The 20,656-nt window shown below is 42.3% G+C and overlaps 3 protein-coding genes across 8 annotated transcripts; 1 reads left to right on the forward strand and 2 right to left on the reverse strand.

The window, feature by feature from the left end:
- The first annotated feature begins 204 nt into the window (after nucleotides 1–204).
- dpf2 (double PHD fingers 2) lies at nucleotides 205–9,010 on the forward strand. 3 transcript variants are annotated; one of them, XM_063895610.1, is made up of 12 exons: nucleotides 205–289; nucleotides 1,740–1,900; nucleotides 2,608–2,715; nucleotides 2,881–3,059; nucleotides 3,283–3,375; nucleotides 3,476–3,554; nucleotides 4,281–4,322; nucleotides 5,645–5,782; nucleotides 5,856–5,987; nucleotides 6,075–6,187; nucleotides 6,262–6,343; nucleotides 6,826–9,010. In XM_063895610.1, the coding sequence occupies exons 1-12, from the start codon at nucleotides 258–260 to the stop codon at nucleotides 6,900–6,902; spliced, it is 1,236 nt and encodes a 411-aa protein (XP_063751680.1). In that variant the 5' UTR covers nucleotides 205–257; the 3' UTR covers nucleotides 6,903–9,010. The 3 variants fall into 3 exon arrangements, with proteins under 3 accessions (XP_063751680.1, XP_063751681.1, XP_063751683.1); XM_063895611.1 differs by lacking the exon at nucleotides 4,281–4,322; XM_063895613.1 differs by lacking the exon at nucleotides 4,281–4,322 and having other exon boundaries at nucleotides 2,884–3,059.
- Nucleotides 9,011–9,563: 553 nt separating this feature from the next.
- Nucleotides 9,564–13,719, reverse strand: zgc:165604 (uncharacterized protein LOC792578 homolog). 4 transcript variants are annotated; one of them, XM_063895899.1, is made up of 8 exons: nucleotides 13,600–13,694; nucleotides 12,638–12,713; nucleotides 12,088–12,242; nucleotides 11,769–11,835; nucleotides 11,499–11,630; nucleotides 10,984–11,139; nucleotides 10,036–10,158; nucleotides 9,564–9,931 (listed from the first exon to the last, which is right to left on the reverse strand). In XM_063895899.1, exons 2-8 carry the CDS (start codon nucleotides 12,639–12,641, stop codon nucleotides 9,726–9,728), a joined length of 843 nt encoding a protein of 280 aa, XP_063751969.1. In that variant the 5' UTR covers nucleotides 12,642–12,713; nucleotides 13,600–13,694; the 3' UTR covers nucleotides 9,564–9,725. The 4 variants fall into 4 exon arrangements, with proteins under 4 accessions (XP_063751969.1, XP_063751970.1, XP_063751967.1 ...); XM_063895900.1 differs by having other exon boundaries at nucleotides 12,695–12,713; nucleotides 13,600–13,656; XM_063895897.1 differs by lacking the exon at nucleotides 12,638–12,713 and having other exon boundaries at nucleotides 13,600–13,719.
- Nucleotides 13,720–14,657: 938 nt separating this feature from the next.
- Nucleotides 14,658–20,654, reverse strand: dlat (dihydrolipoamide S-acetyltransferase (E2 component of pyruvate dehydrogenase complex)). Its single transcript, XM_063895693.1, has 14 exons — nucleotides 20,235–20,654; nucleotides 19,315–19,416; nucleotides 19,110–19,234; nucleotides 18,705–18,852; nucleotides 17,907–18,033; nucleotides 17,572–17,753; nucleotides 17,295–17,436; nucleotides 17,105–17,172; nucleotides 16,886–16,999; nucleotides 16,561–16,668; nucleotides 16,353–16,471; nucleotides 15,937–16,099; nucleotides 15,696–15,832; nucleotides 14,658–15,604 (listed from the first exon to the last, which is right to left on the reverse strand). Exons 1-14 carry the CDS (start codon nucleotides 20,481–20,483, stop codon nucleotides 15,475–15,477), a joined length of 1,914 nt encoding a protein of 637 aa, XP_063751763.1. The 5' UTR covers nucleotides 20,484–20,654; the 3' UTR covers nucleotides 14,658–15,474.
- Nucleotides 20,655–20,656: the final 2 nt, after the last annotated feature.

Consider the following 20,656-nt stretch of genomic DNA (forward strand, 5'->3'; position numbering starts at 1 on the left):
TATATTTTTTAATGTAACCGTAATCTGATTACTTATTTGTATGTATTTGTAATTGAATACAGGTACCTTTTTTATATCCTGATGTAATCTCGTTAAATCGTTACTCCCCAAACCTAAATATAGTATGCAATAGGAAAAAAGACTTCTTCGTGTGGTTCCTTAAACTACCAGTAGGTGGCGCTATGTGTTCCTGTTCCTACAAGTCCGGACGGAGGGCACACATTCCCCGCGGCCACTTCCCCATGTATTAAAGCAAGATGGCAGCTGTTGTTGAGAATGTTGTCAAACTGTAAGTGTCGGACTTTTCTACTCACCTTTACACCTGGCTATTTATCATAATGACATGACAGTGTGTTCATACAGGTACTGTGTCGCTATCTTAGCAACATTTACCACTGACTTAGTAAGGTTAGCCAACGTCAGAGCGTCGTGTGTGTTCATATCCTGTTAGTTAGCAGACGTGACGTTTCTGAAACAAACGAGTCTGTCTAGTAAAAAGACATTTGATTAAACAGATAGAGATATCAGAGTTACCTGTTGGGTGTCTCTCTGTCGTCCGTTGAGTCCAGCTAACGGTAGGTCTCGCGCTAACTACGTTTATAGGAGCAAATAGTTCAACATGAATTAAAGAGTGGCCTTAAGCAGAGGTGGGAGAAGTACTCAGATCTTGTACTGAAGTAGAAGTAAAAGTACCAGAGTGTATAAATACTCCGTTACAAGTAAAAGTAGAAAAGTGTTAGCATCAAAACCAAAAATACAAATACTCATTATGCAAATTAGCCATTTCAAAATAATATATAATATATGTTTTGACTGTAATTATTGATAAGTGTTTATCAAAGCTGGTACAGGGCAGCTAGTATTAATGACGTTGTATACTGCAAGTTAGCTTGTGAATTTACCCCAGGTGTAACTAAAGTGTGATTTAATAGTTTTCAAAATGTATGTGTAAAGTAACTAAACGTATAAAATAAAAGTAGTAGGATAAAAGTACACGATGTACCCCTGAGTTGTAGAAGTACAAAGTAGCATAAAATGGAAATACTCAGGTAAAGTATTTCAAAATTGTACTTAAGTGTACTTAGTTACTTTACACCACTGATTTTGCATATTGTAACTCCTGAAGGTGTAACATAAAGTTTCCAGTGAGCCCTATGTACCAAACGTAAAGTACTACTTTACTTTTCGTTCAAGATATAATGTAGTATATAGTATTTGTCATATTTTATCATTCTTTCTGTGTCTTTTATGCACCATTTGATACCAAAGCGTAAACCTAAATAAAACCAATTCTGATTATAATTTATAATACTTTTGATTGTATCTTTCTCATAATTTTATTGTAGTTATAATGTATGTTTATATCTGCTATTATATTTGACTTCAGCCTGTCTCTTGAAAGGGATGCAGCCCTTAGCTTTCCTCAAAGGTAAAAGGCTCCAGGCACTCTTTGACTGTATTTACAGTGTGTTGAAAACACTGCACCCTTATGACTGTGCTGACTACCAGACTCTTTGTTGTTGATGTACCAACAAAAGAGCACCTGCTGTTGCACGCTCACTCACAATTTCACCTGAGGTACAAAGACATAACAGTCCTGTGAGTGAGCGGCTTGTCTAAGATTGAAGGCAGAAAACGACCACGATGTCCACAAGTTTGAAGTAAGACTGCAGGGACCGGTTTTGTTTTACCTATCATTAAGTGATTAACAAGCATCTGTCCCTGGTTTGTGGTGTTAGGTTGGGAGAGCAGTACTACAGAGACGCCATGGAGCAATGTCATAACTACAATGCCAGGCTCTGCGCTGAGAGGAGCGTCCGGATGCCGTTCCTCGACTCTCAGACCGGTGTGGCCCAGAGCAACTGCTACATCTGGATGGAGAAGAGACACAGAGGACCAGGTGAGGCACACGACATGTAGCGCGCCACAAAATGTACTGTACGCATCCCTGTAGATTAAATCGAGTTTATTGAGTTGGATTTTTTTAACAAGTCCAAAGTTGAGGCTGAAGGATCTTTTTAGGAACATAAATAATCAAAGTGTTTTGCACAATTCAGATTTTCTTTGCCAATACCATTTATTTTTCTCCTGCTCGAGATAACCAATCATTACCAACCACAAAGGCAAGGCTGCTATTGTTCACACTTTGAAAACAATCACCCTGATACGTATGTTGTGCATCCATAGATGAAAGAGGAACAATGGCCACACATTTGCCAAGATTGCATTGGTGTTTCATCTTAGCATAAAAATGGCTTGTTAGCATTTTTTTATTCCACCTTCCTCCTCCTCCTCTTTCTTAATATTTTTTGTAGAATTACTAGCCTAAAAACAACAAAAGGATAAAAACCCAGACCAACCAAAAGAAGATTACAGAATATAAGGAAAGTGAACTCATTTTGAAGGGAGAAAACCTTTTAATATTGAAGATGAAACGTTTTTTTAATGAACCGATATAATTTAATCACGCTTCCAGCAATATGTCTCCTCTCAGCTTCAAATGAGAATGCTAATTATGCAAACCAACTCCTTTTTTGTCCAGAAAATGACCAAGTTCTGTCCTGGAATAGGTTGAGTTTTATGTGATTCTGCTCCGATGTCCCTCAGGCGTGGCTCCAGGGCAGCTCTACACCTACCCGTCCAGGAGGTGGAGGAAGAAACGTCGAGCTCATCCTCCTGAGGATTCCCGGCTTATCTTCCCATCTGTCAAGTCAGGTACCACACCTTTCAGCTCGGCTCATCCTCATTTAATTTGGTCAAACCTTACTTTTTTTCTATATAGCTATAACCCCTCCTTACTATATTAATTCACTTCCAGATTCAATTCTTTTTGGCTTTTGTGATTGTGTTTTATTTCATGTGTGTTTTTTTTTTTTTAAGAAGTGGATATAGGACTGAGGAAGGACGCTCTGTTGTCAGCGGACGGCAGCAGCCTGGAGGCGCTGCTGAAGGGGGAGTCCATGGAAAAACGAGCGACCTCAGAGCTGCGTGGGTCTGAGGAGGATTCAAACCAGTCGGACTACACCGGAGGCCTGAACCCTGCAGGGCGGATTAGAAAGGTTGTTGGAGAGATCCATCTTTAATTGTCTTCTTATTGTTTGCTTGTTGATCCGGCAGAAAAGGGGAAAACCAACACGTCAGTTTACACCCAAACGTTTTGATTCAATTATTATTTTGGCCAGGGTAGTTGTCTCCAAATGTAATAAGCATGTCATTTCCACAGTATATAAACTACTTCAGCTGTTGTTTTATTTTCCTCCTTTTCCCATTGCTTCAACATAGAGAGTCGTCAAGCCAGATGACTTCCTGGATGACCTGGATGATGAAGACTACGAGGAAGACACACCTAAAAGAAGAGGCAAAGGGAAGGGAAAGGTAAAGAATAAGTGCCATGTGTGCTTTCATTAAAACATGTTCTCGTTAACCCTCTTGTGTGTGTCCCAGCCTGCGCCTCTAATGATTGCCGTGTCCTCAGGGTCGAGGAGTGGGCGGGAGCAGGAAGAAGCTTGACACCGCGGCGCTGGAGGACCGGGACAAGCCGTTCGCCTGTGACAGTGAGTCCTGATGGGGGAGAGCAGAGCATGTGGAGGCTCACTGCAGATGTTACCTTTTTTCCTCATTCTTAATCGCTCTTCTTCTCATCCTCTGGCTGCTTGTATATCTTATTCCTGCTGACTGTGGGCTAAATCTGATTCACTGGAAACCACTTATAACAGTTACAGTGATCAACCACTTAAATGGATCAAAAATCTGTATATATATTTGTTATTACAAGGCATTGAACACCTTTATTTCAGGCCTGACTGTAATGTACTTTATATATAATAGCGCTCTCCATTTAATCACTTTATATATTTAACTAATCAGGTGTTAATCTGCACGTGAAATAAAGAAAAACAATCTCTTACAATAATCAGCAGGTTATTGTATGTAAACAAATACATAATTACCAAAGTGCAATACAAGAAAAAGAAGTAACAGAGGGATTAGTAGTGATCAGAGGTTTTCCTGTATTTCCAAAGCTAGTTTCTGCTCAGCTGTATCGTTTTGTTTCTCAGTATGTCAAACATTTGTAGTTAAATTTCTTAGCCAGGCTTTTCAAATGTTTCCACATGCTGGGGGGGAATGTTCCTTCCAGTTTGTTGGTGTTGTCAGACTATGCCTCTGTTTTTTTTCTAAAGCGTTTTCCCTTCCAGCTGCTGACCGACTGATCCTCTTTGGGTCTATGAGCGATTCCTCTGAGTCTGTCTGCTCTCTCCTCCTTCTCTTCTCTCTTTCAGACACTATCAAACAAAAGCATATTTCAAAACCTTCTGAAAGAGGTATACTTCTCTCATTCCTTTCACCCCCGCCTGCCTTGTCTTTTGTCCTCACTGTCTGTTTTTTATTTGATGTCCATCTTACCAAGTAGATGTGTGGTTCAGTTCATTGGCTGGATGTTTTGTTCTGCACACTGAAATAGATTTAGAGAAGGAGAAACCATGTTGTTATGGATCTCAGCTGGAGTCTGTAATCAGCCCTCTCAGCTGGGTCCCACAAAAAGTCATCGTTCCCCTTTTAATCTGGACCTGAATGGACTCAGTTAACTCCTTAATTCCTCTCCTCCACCTCTGCACAGCCTCATCACGTTCCATGTCTCAGAACCTTTTGTTTTTAATCCTTACTCTACAACTGCACACAATAATTCGGCATGTGACTAACTGTGCGTCTTGAGCAACTTCACTAAAATGCTCCGTTAATAAGCCTCAAGAAGAGACCTTTGGCCTTTTTAAGTGAACTGAAAATAAGGGAAAGTATGGAAGTGAAAGAAGAAGTACTTTTGTCTTTGGGCGGCACCTGATTACAAACCTCACACGCCCTGTGACGATGGCTGCACACAGGGGCATCTTTGTCCTTCATTAAGTCAATGAATCAACCCGTAAACAATCACAGCTGCAGCTCCTACCCCACAGATTCATATTAGACACAATGCAGATCAGAAGCATTGATAATCTGAGCAATTCATGGATGTCATATACACTCAGATGTGATTTTGTATAAAGTTGAATGCAACGTAACTGAGTCATTTGTTAGTGTTTTCTGCTCAAGAAGTAAGAACAAGATGCGTGTTGCTCACAGTAGCTCAGAATGATTTCTTAAATACATGGCAGAGCTCACGACAAGAGGTGGCGTCGCCCGTCATTGCATCAGAGCATGTTCTTCATATTCCCCGGCTGCTTTACCTTTCCCTCTCATTTCATTGCTTCTGGATCCATTTATTGAACATAAAGTAGGATACCACAATAGCTTTTTAAGTGACCTTCCTCCTGTCCCCAATACTGTAAACAGAGTGTAAAATGTTTGAGTTTATAGCTCTTATTATTGTAACATCACAAGTGAGATTCTTTAAATGCCTTTTGACGGTTATGGATATCCTTCTTGCCGTTTAATTTTCTAAATCATCTGAAAAGGCCGCTCAAATCAGTGTGTCATCCTAAAGGACAGCTAACAATCTGCAGGATAGAAATGATACAATGCTGGAAAGTACTTCTGTCACTCTCAACCCCCAACCCCTGTTCACTGTCTTTGTGCAACACGGCGTCGTGGACTTTACTCATGTATTCTCTGTTTTCATACATGTCATGTTTTCTGGTTTTGGTGGCAGTCTGCGGGAAGCGCTACAAGAACCGCCCTGGCCTGAGCTACCACTATGCCCACTCCCACCTGGCCGAGGAGGAGGGTGAGGAAAAGGAGGAGATGGAGATCAGTGAGCCCACTCTGCCGCCGCCCAACGAGCCTAAAAGTAAGAGATTTCAGATTTCAGAGTAGAGCTGGGCTTCTGAGAAACTGATGCACTTTTCCGTTTTATTACTCAGCTCCCAAGAAAGGTCCGGACGGTATCGCGCTGCCGAATAATTACTGTGATTTCTGCCTGGGAGACTCCAAAACCAACCACAAGACCGGCCAATCAGAGGAGCTGGTTTCCTGCTCCGACTGCGGACGCTCAGGTACGGAGTAGAAACAAGAGTACGCTTTTAATATCTGCAGCTGAAAGAGTCTTTGCATTAGAGTAATAAATGCTTCTGTCCCTGCAGGCCACCCGTCCTGCCTGCAGTTCACCCCCGTCATGATGGCCGCTGTGAAGACGTACCGCTGGCAGTGCATCGAGTGCAAGTGCTGCAACATGTGCGGCACCTCCGAGAATGACGTACGTTCACCTACATTCAGTTACCGTGTGTGTGTTGTACAGCGCTGAAGTCTGATGTGTTTTAATGTTTCCAGGATCAGCTTCTGTTCTGTGATGACTGTGACAGAGGTTATCACATGTACTGTCTCAAGCCCCCCATGGCCGAACCTCCAGAGGGTAAGTGGTGCACAGGGGTGGAGTTTGAAGAGTCAAAATACAGGTATAAGATATTAAGTGCTTTATGAATCCCAGACTGGGGGAAAAAAATGTGTTGCAGCAGCATAAAACAAAACCAGGCATTGCACATAATTAGAAATTAAAAAGTAGAAATAAACCGCCGTTAGAAAGTTACAAAATATATAAATACTTTTGATTTTATGAAGATAAAGAATCTCTAAAGTGTCTGACAGATAAACACTATTATAAGCAGGACCACCCTCCACTTTAGAATATAATATACTGTAACGGTAATTGGCTTTGAGTTTTTAGTTTATTTATAATCCGTGTAAATATTTCTCATTCTTTTTTTAATCGTTCTATTTTTCATCCTTCTCTTACACCTTATTTCCCACCTGGCAATAAACCTGATTCTGTTTCTGTTTCTGGCCTTAAACGTCTCAGACGCTCACAGATTTTCCTCTGAACTGTTTGCCCCTCAGGGAGCTGGAGCTGTCACCTCTGTCTGGACCTTTTGAAAGACAAGGCGTCCATATACCAGAATGCCCCCCCGTCGTGATGGCCGCCTCCCCGCTGCAGCAGTACGCTTCGCCTTTCGGGATCGATGATAAACTCCTCTGCCCAGCTGAGCTCGGAGGGAGTGTGTTCCGAACAGACATTACATTGTGAAAGGGGGAGTATCCCTCACCCTCAACTGCCCTCCCTTAGCTTCAGATATGACTGTTACACAGTTCCAAGCTCCGATTAATCCCCGTTGGTTTTTATTTTCTTTGCCACATCGTCAATTTGAGCAGTACTGAATTTCACACACATAAATCAGACTTTTTTTTACACACACACCCACACACAGTCGCTAAAACGTTCTCTATCCTGCAATGTACTGATTTTATGACAACAGCAAATATAGAGCTTGTTGGCATCAAGCAGCATGCCAGTGCGTTGTCATCGTAACAAAGAAAATATTTTATAATATTTATATATTTCTATGGTATATAGTAGTGTTAAGTATGTACTAATTGGAAAACAGAATGGTCTTTTGTATTAGTTCATCATAAAGGAAATATCCAGGTTTTTAATGGTGACACTTGTTGGGTCTTTTGATGGAGTCAAAGGGATCTGCTGTCAATGACTGTGCGTCTCCTGCCACACACAAACAAATCAGGAACTATAAATCCAAACCCTGACACGCTCGTCAGGATGCATGAGGACATACTCATCTAGCATGTTTTATTCAGGCTTTTTTGACTAAACTAGGCTCTTCACTGTCGTCCTCTGATATCTGACTTATTAACTCCGGTCAAATCAGAAACCCTTCTTGCGTTATCAGCCAGATAAAGGGATTTTGAAAAAGCCTTTGTCGCTGTGTTTTAGCAGTTTGCTCGCCACGCACCATATCCAATATCTGTCGAGGTTGTGAAGACTGTGCGGTCTTGTGGATGGTCACTAGCTGGACGTGTTAAAGCAATATAACAGCTCCTGTAGGACGCTGGGATGCACGACAGAGTCCGGCAGATAATCCGTCACACTTCTTTCTCAGAAAATGCTATTACAGAAAGTAGAAGGCTCTATATTGTAAAAAAAGAGATTATAATTTCTATAGATGTTTGGAGAATTGGCTTTTTTTGTAACTGCTTTCATAGTTTCATTATGCAATGGTCTGCTAACGTTACCTCAAACAGAAACAGTATTTAAAGGGTGGGAACATACTGTCGAGAGATGGGTGAGAGGCAGAGGGCAGCAATAGCTTCAGTAACTGCGTATTCTCCAGGTAAATAAGGGCATGCTCAGTAATCGTCTGCACTCTTCATAGCGTTAGGTCTGCAAAGGTGTTGGTGAGCAGTGTAATATAAATTAACCACGCTATCACGTTGTTTCCATAGCAAACTAACAATGATTGAAACATTACATGCATTTAACTCTGTTTATTTTCTCATCACTAAACTTAGTTATTTAGAGACGGTGGCTAATAGAATATTTCGCTGGTTGTTTTTGTATTAATGGATCATATTTGAGTACCTGATGTGACATTTTGGGACTAAAGTGGAAGTTGCTCTCGAGTTATTCCTGTGATCCTCAGCTCTCTTCCAAAACTGGGAACAAGAAGCAAAATGTGATTTAAGAGACAAAGTGTGGAGCTGGCCCTTCAGCTGAAATGTTTAAATGACTATCATGCTATCCATTGGACTCCTAGTGCTCAAACACATTGTACATGATAGGCTAAGGGGCGGGACATCTCTAAGCGGTTGACCAATCACAACAGAGCACACCAGCTAACCAATCAGAGCAGACTGGACTCTGGTTTCGTATGAGAAAAATATTTTTTGATCATTAAAGGATGGAAACATGACACAGTAGAGAAGCAAAAATACAAGTATGAACCTGGGCCCCTTTAAGAAATGATGGACCCAGTATCTACCTTCTAGGCTGCACGCGGAGGAAAGCCCTAAACAAGTCCTTTTGTTGTTTAACAAATATATCATATTTTTAAGGATTATGGTTTACTAGTTTCAAGTTTTGGAAGAGTTGTTCCTCTTATAGTGTTTTTACAAGGATCACAGGTTTACATAGCAGGTGACTTCTCTATTTGACGGACTTTCATTTGGATGGTGGTAGAATGTTTTACTGTACGAAATATGTCTTCAGGAAATAAAAAACTAGGCACTATAACCTGCTGAGATGTTGTCTTCCTCATTGAGCGTTTGAGAACATAATATAATATAATAAAGACAAATCTTACAAACACACCCTTTGTGTTAATGAGATCTAAATCTGAATCAACTGCATCATCACTTTTCTATTTTGTGTGAATAACACATCTGCAGCAATGTTTCATGATGATAGGACACACCTGTTCTTATTGTATTATTTTACGAGAATATATTTATGAAAAGTTCAGTTTTTTTATTGGGAAGTCTTGATTTATTTCAATAGCTCCCATGTCTAGGGCAATGACTGCATTCAAGGCAGCATTGGTCTTTGGTCACATGACATGGAAACTAATGAAATTTCATCAATGTATTTGTATAAAACAAAATAAGTTACAAAAATCCAATAAAAAGAGCTTTGTCCGGCTTGGTTTGAAACATTCACAGGAAATGTTTGATGGTGAAGATGAAGATGAAGATTCAAAAGAATCTAAGGTTATAAGGGTAAGTTTAAGATACCATGAGTCCGGTTGATTCATTATAATATAACTGCAGGAAAGATACAACACTTAATAGAAACTTGGATCGTTTATTTAAAAATGTGTGATGCTGTTCAGTCGATACAGTAATATTACTGGCTAGGCCGTAAAAAAACCATCCCGATGAAGCAAAAGTCTTTTGTTGAAGTTGCAGCATTTGTATTTCCTCTTTCTTTAATTTCTGTGGTTGTTGAAAATTCAAACAAACGAGCGCTTCATCAGAGACGGAGTGTACCGTATCTCATTGTAAGACTCCTCCTCCTCCTCTTCCTTCCCCTCCCTCCACCTCCCGTCCTGTCCGGTGCGATGGAGCCACAGCACAAGCGCCAGAAGCGCCAGCAGCACCAGGCTCATGGACAGGGTCAGCAGCACACTCTGCAGGATGCCTGAGGGACTCTCTGGGGCTGCAGACAAGGACAAAACCAGGAGCAATAAATAAAAAAGAAATCACTCATGGCTTCAGCTAAGAGAGGCCGAGGGCATTATGGGTGAACAAAGAGGCTCTCACGGGTGTAGATGGACAGGTTGACGTAGCAGTTCTCTGTCCCCAGGTGGTTAGTGGCAGAGCAGCGATACAGGCCGGACGTCTGAGAGGACACGTTGACAATTTGGACGGAGCCTGATAGATCTCCTGAGAGAGGAGAGAGACATAGTGTTGGACATTTAAGAGAAGAACAGAGAAGGTATGAGTGTAGTCAGAGATGTTCTATAGGTAGGTCACAGTAAATAAAAACATTAAAGCAGTGAGATATAGTGTAACAGAAACATATTTAAAACAGTCATCAAAAAGCCAAGAGAATAAAATAAAACAAGATAAAATAGAATAAAACAGTAAAAATTCAGGAATAAAAGTCCCTCAGTATGACAACTGAATGCTACTTCTCCATGTTTAGTTCGGACTCTGGGGACAGAAAGCAACACCATCCCAGAAGACCTGAGAGTTCTGGATGGCTCATAATTTAGCAGGAGATCAGAAATGTATTTTGGCTCTGAACCATTCAGTACTTCTTAAACCAGCAGCAGCACTTTGAAGTAAATTCTTTGACGGACAAGAAGACAGAATTTAAAAAAACCTTAAATCTGAGGGGATGAGATCCAGCAGAGGGTGTGAATGATTTACAAATCACGTGCTTAAAGGAGCTGTTCAGCAATTGAACATAAAGTTGGATTATTCACTCATCATCACGCATAACCCTGATAATATCAAAGCGACATCATTGGGGTTATTTTGGCTTGAGACTTGGAATAATGTTTCAAATCCTGCGATAGAAATTGGAGATATATGGTCTGGAAGAGTCCCGTATCGGTCTTGAGTTCTCTTTTTTGGAATATATTGTGTGTGTGTGTGTGTGTGTGTGTGTGTGTGTGTGTGTGTGTGTGTGTGTGTGTGTGTGTGTGTGTGTGTGTGTGTGTGTGTGTGTGTGTGTGTGTGTGTGTGTGTGTGTGTGTCACTGACCGTCCATGTTGATGGGAAGTGCGATTTCCTCTGGGTTCAGTTTATCCCAGCGGATCTCTGGAGTGGGGATCCCCTCTGCCACGGAGCAGGACAACGTGACACTTCCTCCCATATCGATGTCTCCATCCCACTGGCACACAGGCAGCGAGGGTGGCGCTTCAAAATAAATCAGTAGGTGAGTTTCTAAGTATGTAATGCAGTGGAAGGATATGATACAAGATTTTACTACATCAAGCACACTGGAGAAGGGATAACCACGAGAACAATCATCAAACAATCATAATGTTGGAAGAGGAAGTATTTCACATGAACCACACTGCTAGCACAACTAAAAACCACTTGATTGTTGACCTGTTTAGCCCCTCTGTCCACACTGGTGATGACAGATATGCAAATATAACAAATACTCAATATTAAATCAGAATAAGGTGCATCCCTAATACACAGTACATAAAGAAGTAGTGTTTTATTCTAATATATGTGTACCATTCAACTGGACGATTTCAGACACTTACCCAGCACACTGAGCTCCAGCTCCCCTATGCCGGGATCCGCCGTCTCTGGAGGGTTGTTGACCATGCAGCGGTAAATCCCAGCATCTGATATCAGGGTGTCGTTCAGGGCGATGTCTGCACTCCAAGGTATACCTGAATGATTTTTATTTTTAACTTCAATTTTGTATGAATCATTAAAACATTTTTAAATTAACATGTGAAAGTATGTTATCCTTCTGAATACACAAACATCACAAAAGTTCAGATAAGAAAGGGTTTCAGGGGTCCTACCTGTAAAACCCACCCTGCCAATGAGTGAGGGGTCTTCAATCGCCTGACCATGGTCGTACACAATCACCTGGAAGAGAGAGAAGCCATTAAGAAATTCAGTAGTAGGTGAACCTGTGTGTTCGGTATTGTAACTAGAACTGAACAATTTCTGTTTCCTTCATTTAAAAAAAATATAATATGTACTCAGGTGTGTGTGTGTGTGTGTGTGTGTGTGTGTGTGTGTGTGTGTGTGTGTGTGTGTGTGTGTGTGTGTGTGTGTGTGTGTGTGTGTGTGTGTGTGTGTGTGTGTGTGTGTGTGTGTGTGTGGGAAGATTCAGACCTGTTTGGGGGTTTCAGGACTGGAGACGGGAGCCAGAGTCCAGATGACGTTGAGTCTGGAGAGCGGGCTGGAGGTGAAGAAGGAGCAGGGCAGCACGATGACGTCCCCCTGAACCACCTCCAGGCTGGACTCCCTCATTGTCACCCTGAGAGCAACTGAGTACATCAACAAGTTTGAAAAACGTTTTGTTCTTTACTTGAATATTTACATTTTATTCTAGAGGGAGATCGCTTACTTTTATTCCCCTATATTTATAAAATACTCAATAATGAATTTGACTTCAGTGATGACCTGAGTGGTGCTTTCCACTAACATGATACAGCAGACATTATTTCTTGCATTATATTTTGTTCTGCATTGACCTTTCCTAGTTTCCCTGTTGACATGCAGACGGCTCTATCACTCCCCCTTCACCCTCATTACTAAAATAACCCCCCCCCCCCATCCTCTCGGTCATCCCCAGGCCTTTTGTGTGTGTGTGTGTGTGGGGGGGGGGGGCATGTAAATGAGGTTGTTAATTGCATTTGACAGATTTGACGGCGAGCCAAACCCATCACAGTCTGAGTGGAACAACAGACCTCTTCAGCAGGTCAGTCCCTGAACGCACCGTCAGTTCATGACATTGTCTGAAAGTAGATCACCAGTTTACATGACTACAGTCCCTGTGGAGGCTTTCAAAAGAAAACACTCAATGAGACAAACACAGGATTCATTTAAAAATAAGTGCAATAGGGGTTTTGTGGTATAAAGGTATTGACAACATCAGTCATATTTAAATAAAAACCTAATATTGATACTCTATTATGTTAATAATCCACAAAAGATAGTATTTTTTTACTCCCTGCTGGATTTTGTTCAAGTTACAATTGCATTGATGGCAGAGATAAGAGTTATGTTTACAAACTCTCTCTTCAGTTGTACTTTGAGTTTGTTTCGTTCGTTGAAAAGCACAATAAACAAGGTTAAGTAAGAATTGGACTGATAGCATTATTATAATTATTCAGGTGTTCTTTCGATTTTGCAATAATTTAGTAATTGCGGAGAATCTGATCTTGTGACTTCCATTACGTGCAATATTAAAAATGGACTGCTTTTCATTATTTGTTTTATATAAAAATAAAGGAGCGCAATTATGCAACCATGGTCATGAGATAATAAGGTTGATGAACGTATCAGTTTTAGTATGTATATCAAAAACAATCTGCAACTTCACTGTAATTAAGATAAGTCTAAATGCTAAAAAGCTCAATCATGTTGATCTACTTTCAACACCATAACCCCAGTACTGAGGGTCGAGACTAAAATGCACAACATAAAGAGGTTCCCAATTATTTATTTTTTTCCAAATTCCATGTGAAGAGTTAGACAGAAAGCCGTCACTTCTGTAACATTTCACAACCCTCAAACACTTGAAGCTGCAGCAGTGTTCAGAAAATGTACCATCATTTGTCATCTTGTCCTTCTCAATTAGTGTCAAAACTAAAACAAAAATACAAATAGGTCGACACTCACCGTTCTCCAGAGCCGTGAAACACACACAGAGGCACCAGAGCATCCATCTTCCAGAAGAGCCCATAGCTGAGAGACAGAGCAGCGAGGCAGCCCTCTCTACCCGTGTGTGTGTGTGTGTGTGTGTGTGTGTACCAGCTGGTGGCCCAACAAAAAAAAAAACTAGGCATGCATGATAAATCTATTGAGCGCTGCAACAATCCCACCCTCCTCTGCGTCCCCCCCCCCCCCACTTCATTCTCTCTCATCAGTGTCTGTTCATCTAACTAGTCATCAGACCGGGACTTTTTATAACGTCTATTAGCTGCACATGCCCAGACTGACTGCAGTGGGAGCTATACTGGGTCAGATTGTAAACTAATTGGTAAATGTAAATTAATTCCAGCAGCTGTTTCATACTAAACATGACCTATTAATAGGCGTGATTCCCATAATGCTGCAGGGTGAAGTACAGTATGTGGCGCACATAGCATCTTGCTTTTACCTTTGTGATAAAATGATTTAAATGATAATCTGTGACATCTGGCATGAATGGTTATCGCGACCACTGGGCCGATATATTCAGCTCACTGTTTAATATTCTGGAATTTCCTCTACTGTTTTAAGATTGTTTCTACAAAGTTGCTAGTGTAGGGTTATTATTTTTTTATAATACGTTGCGATTCAGTATATTTACATCTATGTATTTATTTAACTTTTTTTTTAAACAAAGCAAGCAAAGCAATTTTTAAGTCAAACCTAAAGTTGCTTTCTACCTTTAGATCCACCACAGGTCTCTTCCTCACGGTGAGCTCATTATTTGTGGTATTGGATCACTACTCTGTATTGCCCGTCACCCAAAAATCAGGTATCATAGGGACTGGAAAAGTTGGAGCCCTAATCCATTTGATTTGAAGCCCCCATGAAAAAGGTGTAGCAGGTCTGGTGTGTCGTGGGTTTTCAGTTTAAATATATGTATTTATTTTATTCCAATATCTTGTATGGTGATCACACTGTAAGCACCGTTTCTATTCCTACAGTCACATTATAAAAACCCAAACTAAAGAGCATGTGGCACAAGATTTACTTCTCCGAATTTATTCAAATTACATCCAGCACCAGCTTTGTGCGTTCCAGCAGTGAAATACAGAATATATCAATGGTAAGTGTTTTACTCTGAGACTAAAAAATAAAACATCCCCACCGAATAAAAATTGGCAAAACTGTCACGTTACCTTTGAAGAGGGTCATTGTTCAGGACTGTACAGATATTCAAGTAGAGCTTGGTTATATATACACAGCACTGTGTTCATCTCACAGTGAAGAATATATACACTGTAGCATCAACCCACAGAAAACACAAAACGTTTCAAAAGTGTGTGTGCGTGTTAGTATACGTGTGTCTCCATCTTTTAAATGACTGTAACCCACAGGTGGCTGCACTTCCTGTTGTCTTTATCACATTCAAACCAAATCAAAAATAGAAGCGTGAAACACACACACACAATCACACACACACACACAATCGTAAGCTTCGGGATAAATATTCTCGCTGGTTGGACTTGTAACACTTCCCTTTGTAAAACATTTAAAATGTTTAGTGACATTGGACCAATCTGCAGTCCAGGATAAAGTATACCTAATTCTGGTCTCTCGTGAGACAGGGCCTCAATAAATATGTATGACTGAGACAGAGCGAGGGGAGAGAAAGACAGAAAGACAGATAGATAGACAGACAGGTAAGTGGAGTGAGTTCTGCCTCTTCCCCTTTCGGGTAACTGGGAGTGACCTGGTGGCAGGCCGGCCAATCACAGGAGGAAACAGACCGATTTAGACCAATCAGATCACATCAGTGAGAGGCTCTGCCTGTTGTTGCAATTTCAGGGCAGTACAGTCCAATCACAACAGCATGGTGACCGGTTTCTCCAAGAACTTGCGGAACTCTGCGAGCCACTGCGCTCCGACTGCGCCGTCCACCACCCGGTGGTCGCAGCTCAGCGTCACTGACATCATGCTGGCTACGTCAAACCTGTAAAGCCAAACACACGCTTCATCAGGATAAAAAAAAATGTAAACGCAGTATGTCAGAGTTCCTATTGTACGGTACCCATGATACTGACCCTTTCTCATTATCAGCAGGCATCAGCCGTTTCTCTGAGCCCCCGACGGCGAGGATACAGGACTGAGGGGGGTTGATGATGGCGGAGAAGTTCTTGACGCCAAACATCCCCAAATTAGAGATAGTGAATGTACCTCCCTGGGGGATCAAAACACACATGAAGAGGAAATCTGCAGCAAAACAGGTCATCCATCACTCCAAACTCCTCTCTCCAACATACAACATCGGTCTACGTGTTGTACCTGGAACTCGTGTGGCTGCAGTTTGCCGTCTCTGGCTTTGGCAGCGAGCGCAGACACGTCAGAGCTGATGCCAACGAGTCCTTTGGTGTGGGCGTTGAACACTATGGGCGTGATGAGACCGTTGGCTGTGCTCACTGCTACACTCACGTCCACCACATGGTTCCTGGAAACATTTGAAACAAGTGGAAGATGGAGTGATAGTTCATCTACACTTTCAGATACCACGATCTTAAAGGTAGGAGTTTTATTCTAATCAGAATATCCTAATGTCTTTCTTTTTGTTTTTCAAAACATTACTTGACCATGTTCTAGCTGTAAGCCAAAGATAAGTAGATCTACAAATCAAGAAAACATGTTATCTGTTTCCTCTATATCTGACGTGTGTTTGGATACATGTGGTATTTGTGTTTACTCACTGCCGGATGACCGTGTCCAACCAGGAGGAGTTGCACTCAGGAACCTTGAGGCAGGCCAGAGCGCTGGCTTTGATGATGAAGTCATTCACACTGAGCTTAATATTCTGCGCTTTCACCTCCTGCAGAGAGAGGGCCAGGTTGCTTAAGCGACACAGGAAACATGTAGTATTTATTTCAGTCCTTTTGTTTCACAGCTATCCAAACTCACAGCATTAAGTTCTTTCCGCAGCTCGATCACTTGGTCCATGTTGACGTCTAGAGACAGGTAATAATGGGGGATAGTTTGTTTGGACTGCATCAACCTCTGAGCGATGACCTGCAGGAGAGACACACATATGCATGTTTATAAAAGTACAAGTGTATGTCTTTAGCAGGGCTGTAACTAACGCTTACTGACATTACATCAGTTCATCTGCTGATTATTTTATAGAAATAATTGATTGTTTTTCCTGTTGACGAATTAATCCATTTGTTGACTTCACACGACTTCGGGAAGAAGAGGAAGTCCCAGTGAAACACCAAAAGTGCCTCACCTTGCGGATGTTGCTGATAGGGATGTCTGTGAAGGTCCCAGCTGGTGCAGCAGGAGCCGCCACAGGAGCAGGAGCAGCTGGAGCAGCGGCTGGAGCGGGAGCCGCAGCTACAGCCTGCCAACGGGAGTTGTTTGAGTTTGGAAATTGAAGTTGGTACATATAATTACAAAGGATTAAATGTGCATTGCTTGTTGACACAGAATAAAGAGCTTTTCTTACAGGTGCTGCCTTTGGTGGAACAAAGCTGTCGATATCTTTCCTGGTGATGCGCCCGTCAGGACCAGAGCCTGAACAGAAACAGTGTACAATATATCAAATATTGTACCATTGCTCTCTCTAGCTTTGTATTTAAATACGTAATGCCGTCCCAATACAGATCTCTGAAACGACCTGCATGTAGTTTACTTACCGCTGACTTGTGCCAGGTCGATTCCTTTTTCAGCGGCGAGCTTCTTGGCGAGGGGGCTGGCAAACACGCGGCCCTTCCTGGGTGCTGCTGAGGCAGCGGCCGCTGGAGCAGGACTAGGTGCTGCAGCAGCTTGAGCTGCAACCTGGAGCAGAAACATTACCGCTCACAAATCACAATCATCCCCCTACAAGTTCTATTGAATTTAAATAAAGGAACATTTCAGGATGTTTTTGTGTAAACGTCTCGCATATATTTGAAAGTTAAAGCTGTGTCTCACCGGTGCAGGAGCTGGAGGTGGAGCGGAAACCTCTGCCACCCCGGTCTCTACATAATCTTTGAAGGCAGCGATATCACTTTCTCTCTCCACAATGATGCAGAGCGGCACTCCCAGGGGAACATCACGAGTTCCCTCTGGCACCATGATTTTGGCCAAATATCCCTCCTCCTGCACCTCGAAGCCTGCAAACACCAGACAGGGACATGTTGAGCAAGGTGAGCTTTGCCTGTCAGGCTGCACTCCAGGACTAAATCAATATTGTAACAGTGATAGTTCCTGATCTGGGACATCCACATCATGCATGGCAGATTAAAAATAACATAGTTTGGTTTTACCGATGGTCGCCTTGTCAGTCTCGATCTCAGCCAGCAGATCTCCTTCACTCAGCTTCTCTCCCACTTTCTTCTCCCAGCGCTGCACTGTTCCCATCGTCATGGTAGGGGAGAGGGCAGGAAGTGTGATCTGGAACACACAGGATTTAGCAACAGGAGAAATATATATATATAACTGCAACATCCCTCGGGTCAGGTCTGAATTTGGTAAATTGTTAAAGCAGCCTCTTAATAACTTCAAGCTATTCTCCTGATAACTCTCATGAACAGTTGTGCCCTTGACAGCTTGACGTGATATAACATGTGAGACCACAAGTAGACACATCAATGCAGCGAGAAAAAAGGTCTTTCAAACACTAGATATCTTTAAATACATGTAATTGTAAATATGTCTTGCTGCCGGTAACACCACTGACTAACAATGTTTATCACATTGACTAAATAAAAAAACCTAACTGTTTACTCATGGCAGCAATATAAGTATTGGGAATCTCTGGTTGAAGGTCATGTGCGAAAACGAACAACCTTGAGCTCTTGAGTAAAAAAAACGTGGTCCATTTTATTTTCCTTAAAACTGGCAAAATCTACAAGCAGGTCCAGCTGTTTTCAAAGGTAAGCCACTATGTGTTGCCTAAAGCCTGTTTATCTCTGGACATTTAAAATAGTGGTCATTTAATTGTATAACTCAGACACACGACGATCCAGCCACATCCACACTGAATAACCCTGACAAATGCAAAGTACACTGTGACTGTAAACATCCTCTACAGCTGACTGTACTGTGTTGTTGAACAGACCTACCTTCAAGTGTGTGGGGTAAGAGCTGCCCGGGGCTGCAGGAGCAGCAGCAGGAGCAGGAGGAGGAGTGGAGGCGGCTGGTGAAGGGCTGGCACCGGCTGCTTGAATTGACTCCAAGGTAACATCCTTAAAAGCTGCGACGAGTTCGGGGCTGCAGCGGGAAAATATACACACAAATATGAGACATATAAAAAGGTCAGGACTTCCAGTGTCTAATAATATAACTTCAGTTTATAATGTGAAAGCCCAGGGTCAATGATACAGCTATACCATGTTGGGTCAATATCCAATATCAATATACATGTATCCCTATTTTGGAGCTACCAATTCTCAAAGACATTTTTTTACAGTAAGGTCACCTTGATGTTCAGTCTTTATTCTACATTGTCAAACGATATATAAACGTACCTGTCGACTGTGATGCAGATTACAGCTCCAATGCTGACATCTCTGGTCCCTTCAGGCACCAGGATCTTTGCCAGATAGCACTCCTCCATCATCTCAAACCCTACAGTGGCCTTGTCAGTCTCCACCTACAGAGATAGACACGTTATAAGGTGTGTAGTGATGTATTCATTTACTGCAATAATATAAGGACTAACACACCTCATACCTCAGCTATAAGTTCGCCCTCGCTGATTTGTTCTCCTTCCTTCTTCTCCCAGCGAGCGATCGTACCGGTCTGCATGGTGGGGGACAGAGCAGGGAGCTCCACCTAATGAACACAACACAACATCAGGAATCCGAGCAATAACAAATCAAGTATAACGGAATCATGAGGCACTGGACATGGCATCTATATCATCACTTAAAAATTACATCTATCATCAGAGGTGTTCTTTTTACATGCATGCTGGTGTGCAACCGAATGACAATTAAAGCCAAATCTGTATGTGGGTCACATTTTGGAAAGCTGATGAGTCAGGAATACATGCAGGTGTTTTGTTTGTTTGCATTAGACCTATGTTTATGGACTGGGACCCCCAATGGTGGCCACTCACACACAGCACATGAACATCTCCAATGGCCCAGACATTGATACCATATGTATAACAATAACAACAACAATAACTGTAAATGCTTAACCCACCAAGCAATGTACAGCCCATAGTGCTTAACAAAACAAGATCAGATCCATATAAACAATAACAAGCAGAATCTATCAAAACTGAGAGGAAAACCACCAGTTTGATCCTCATAATCAAAGCTAAATGTTTACTGGCATATGGGGACACTTTGTAACTCAAGCCTGAATGTCTTCTATTGAATTCATGTCAGGACTCACATGAGTATATTCCAACCTCCAATGGAGTCACCTGCCTACTGGCCTACTAAGTGCGTTTTGATAAAGCTAAGAAACCCTGTTTTTGCAGATTGTACAGTTTAAAACTCGTGCAGCTGCTGGGTGTAACCTTTAAAGCAGTGACGGGTTGAGCTCTCTACACCACAGCGCTGTCATCTCCAGCTAGCTCGGGAGGTCATGCTAGCTGTAACCGTTGGTGCTATAGCAACCTGACAGCCCCCTAACGTTACCTTCTGGTGCGGCGGCAGGCTGTAGAACCGCACGCTCTGACAGCTCAGCTGGGGACACCGCAGCAGAACCGCCCTGTTGCTGAGGCTGGAGCTCCAACACACGGTCCGGGACCCCGCTCCGCAGTGCAGCCGCCTCAGCGCTCCGGTTCCGGGCACGGAGCGAGAGCTGAGCACAGCAGGCCCGGCCGGGAGGGCACGGGGACACCGGAGCCCAGAGGACGGCCTGAGCCGCAGGATCAGACGAAGCATTTCGCAGAGATTGAAACACTATAAAGAGCTGTTGAATAATGTATTTATCTTACACCAGCATCAGATGGAGGAGTGTTTCTCTGCCTGGAGAACCGGACCGTGTTTAGTTACTCCTCACTTTCTAATGACCTCCTCCAGTCCAAACACAACCATTTACGTCCACACTCCTTGTC

This window comes from Eleginops maclovinus, chromosome 11 (genome assembly GCF_036324505.1).
Source record: "Eleginops maclovinus isolate JMC-PN-2008 ecotype Puerto Natales chromosome 11, JC_Emac_rtc_rv5, whole genome shotgun sequence".
Taxonomy (NCBI): Eukaryota; Metazoa; Chordata; class Actinopteri; order Perciformes; family Eleginopidae; genus Eleginops; species Eleginops maclovinus.

Bases quoted from the DNA above. Each gene is read 5' to 3' on its own strand.
- dlat (XM_063895693.1), bottom strand. From the start codon at position 20,483: ATGCTTCGTCTGATCCTGCGGCTCAGGCCGTCCTCTGGGCTCCGGTGT. The intron at 19,417-20,234 runs GTAACGTTAGGG...TGTGTTCATTAG, and splicing joins GCCTGCCGCCGCACCAGAAG to GTGGAGCTCCCTGCTCTGTC. The intron at 18,853-19,109 runs GTACGTTTATAT...TTCCCGCTGCAG, and splicing joins ATCTGCATCACAGTCGACAG to CCCCGAACTCGTCGCAGCTT.
- dpf2 (XM_063895610.1), top strand. From the start codon at position 258: ATGGCAGCTGTTGTTGAGAATGTTGTCAAACT. The intron at 3,060-3,282 runs GTTGTTGGAGAG...GCTTCAACATAG, and splicing joins CTGCAGGGCGGATTAGAAAG to AGAGTCGTCAAGCCAGATGA. The intron at 6,344-6,825 runs GTAAGTGGTGCA...TTTGCCCCTCAG, and splicing joins CATGGCCGAACCTCCAGAGG to GGAGCTGGAGCTGTCACCTC.
- zgc:165604 (XM_063895897.1), bottom strand. From the start codon at position 13,663: ATGGGCTCTTCTGGAAGATGGATGCTCTGGTGCCTCTGTGTGTGTTTC. The intron at 12,243-13,599 runs GTGAGTGTCGAC...TGATGTACTCAG, and splicing joins TTTCACGGCTCTGGAGAACG to TTGCTCTCAGGGTGACAATG. The intron at 11,631-11,768 runs GTAGGACCCCTG...AAAATCATTCAG, and splicing joins TGGCAGGGTGGGTTTTACAG to GTATACCTTGGAGTGCAGAC.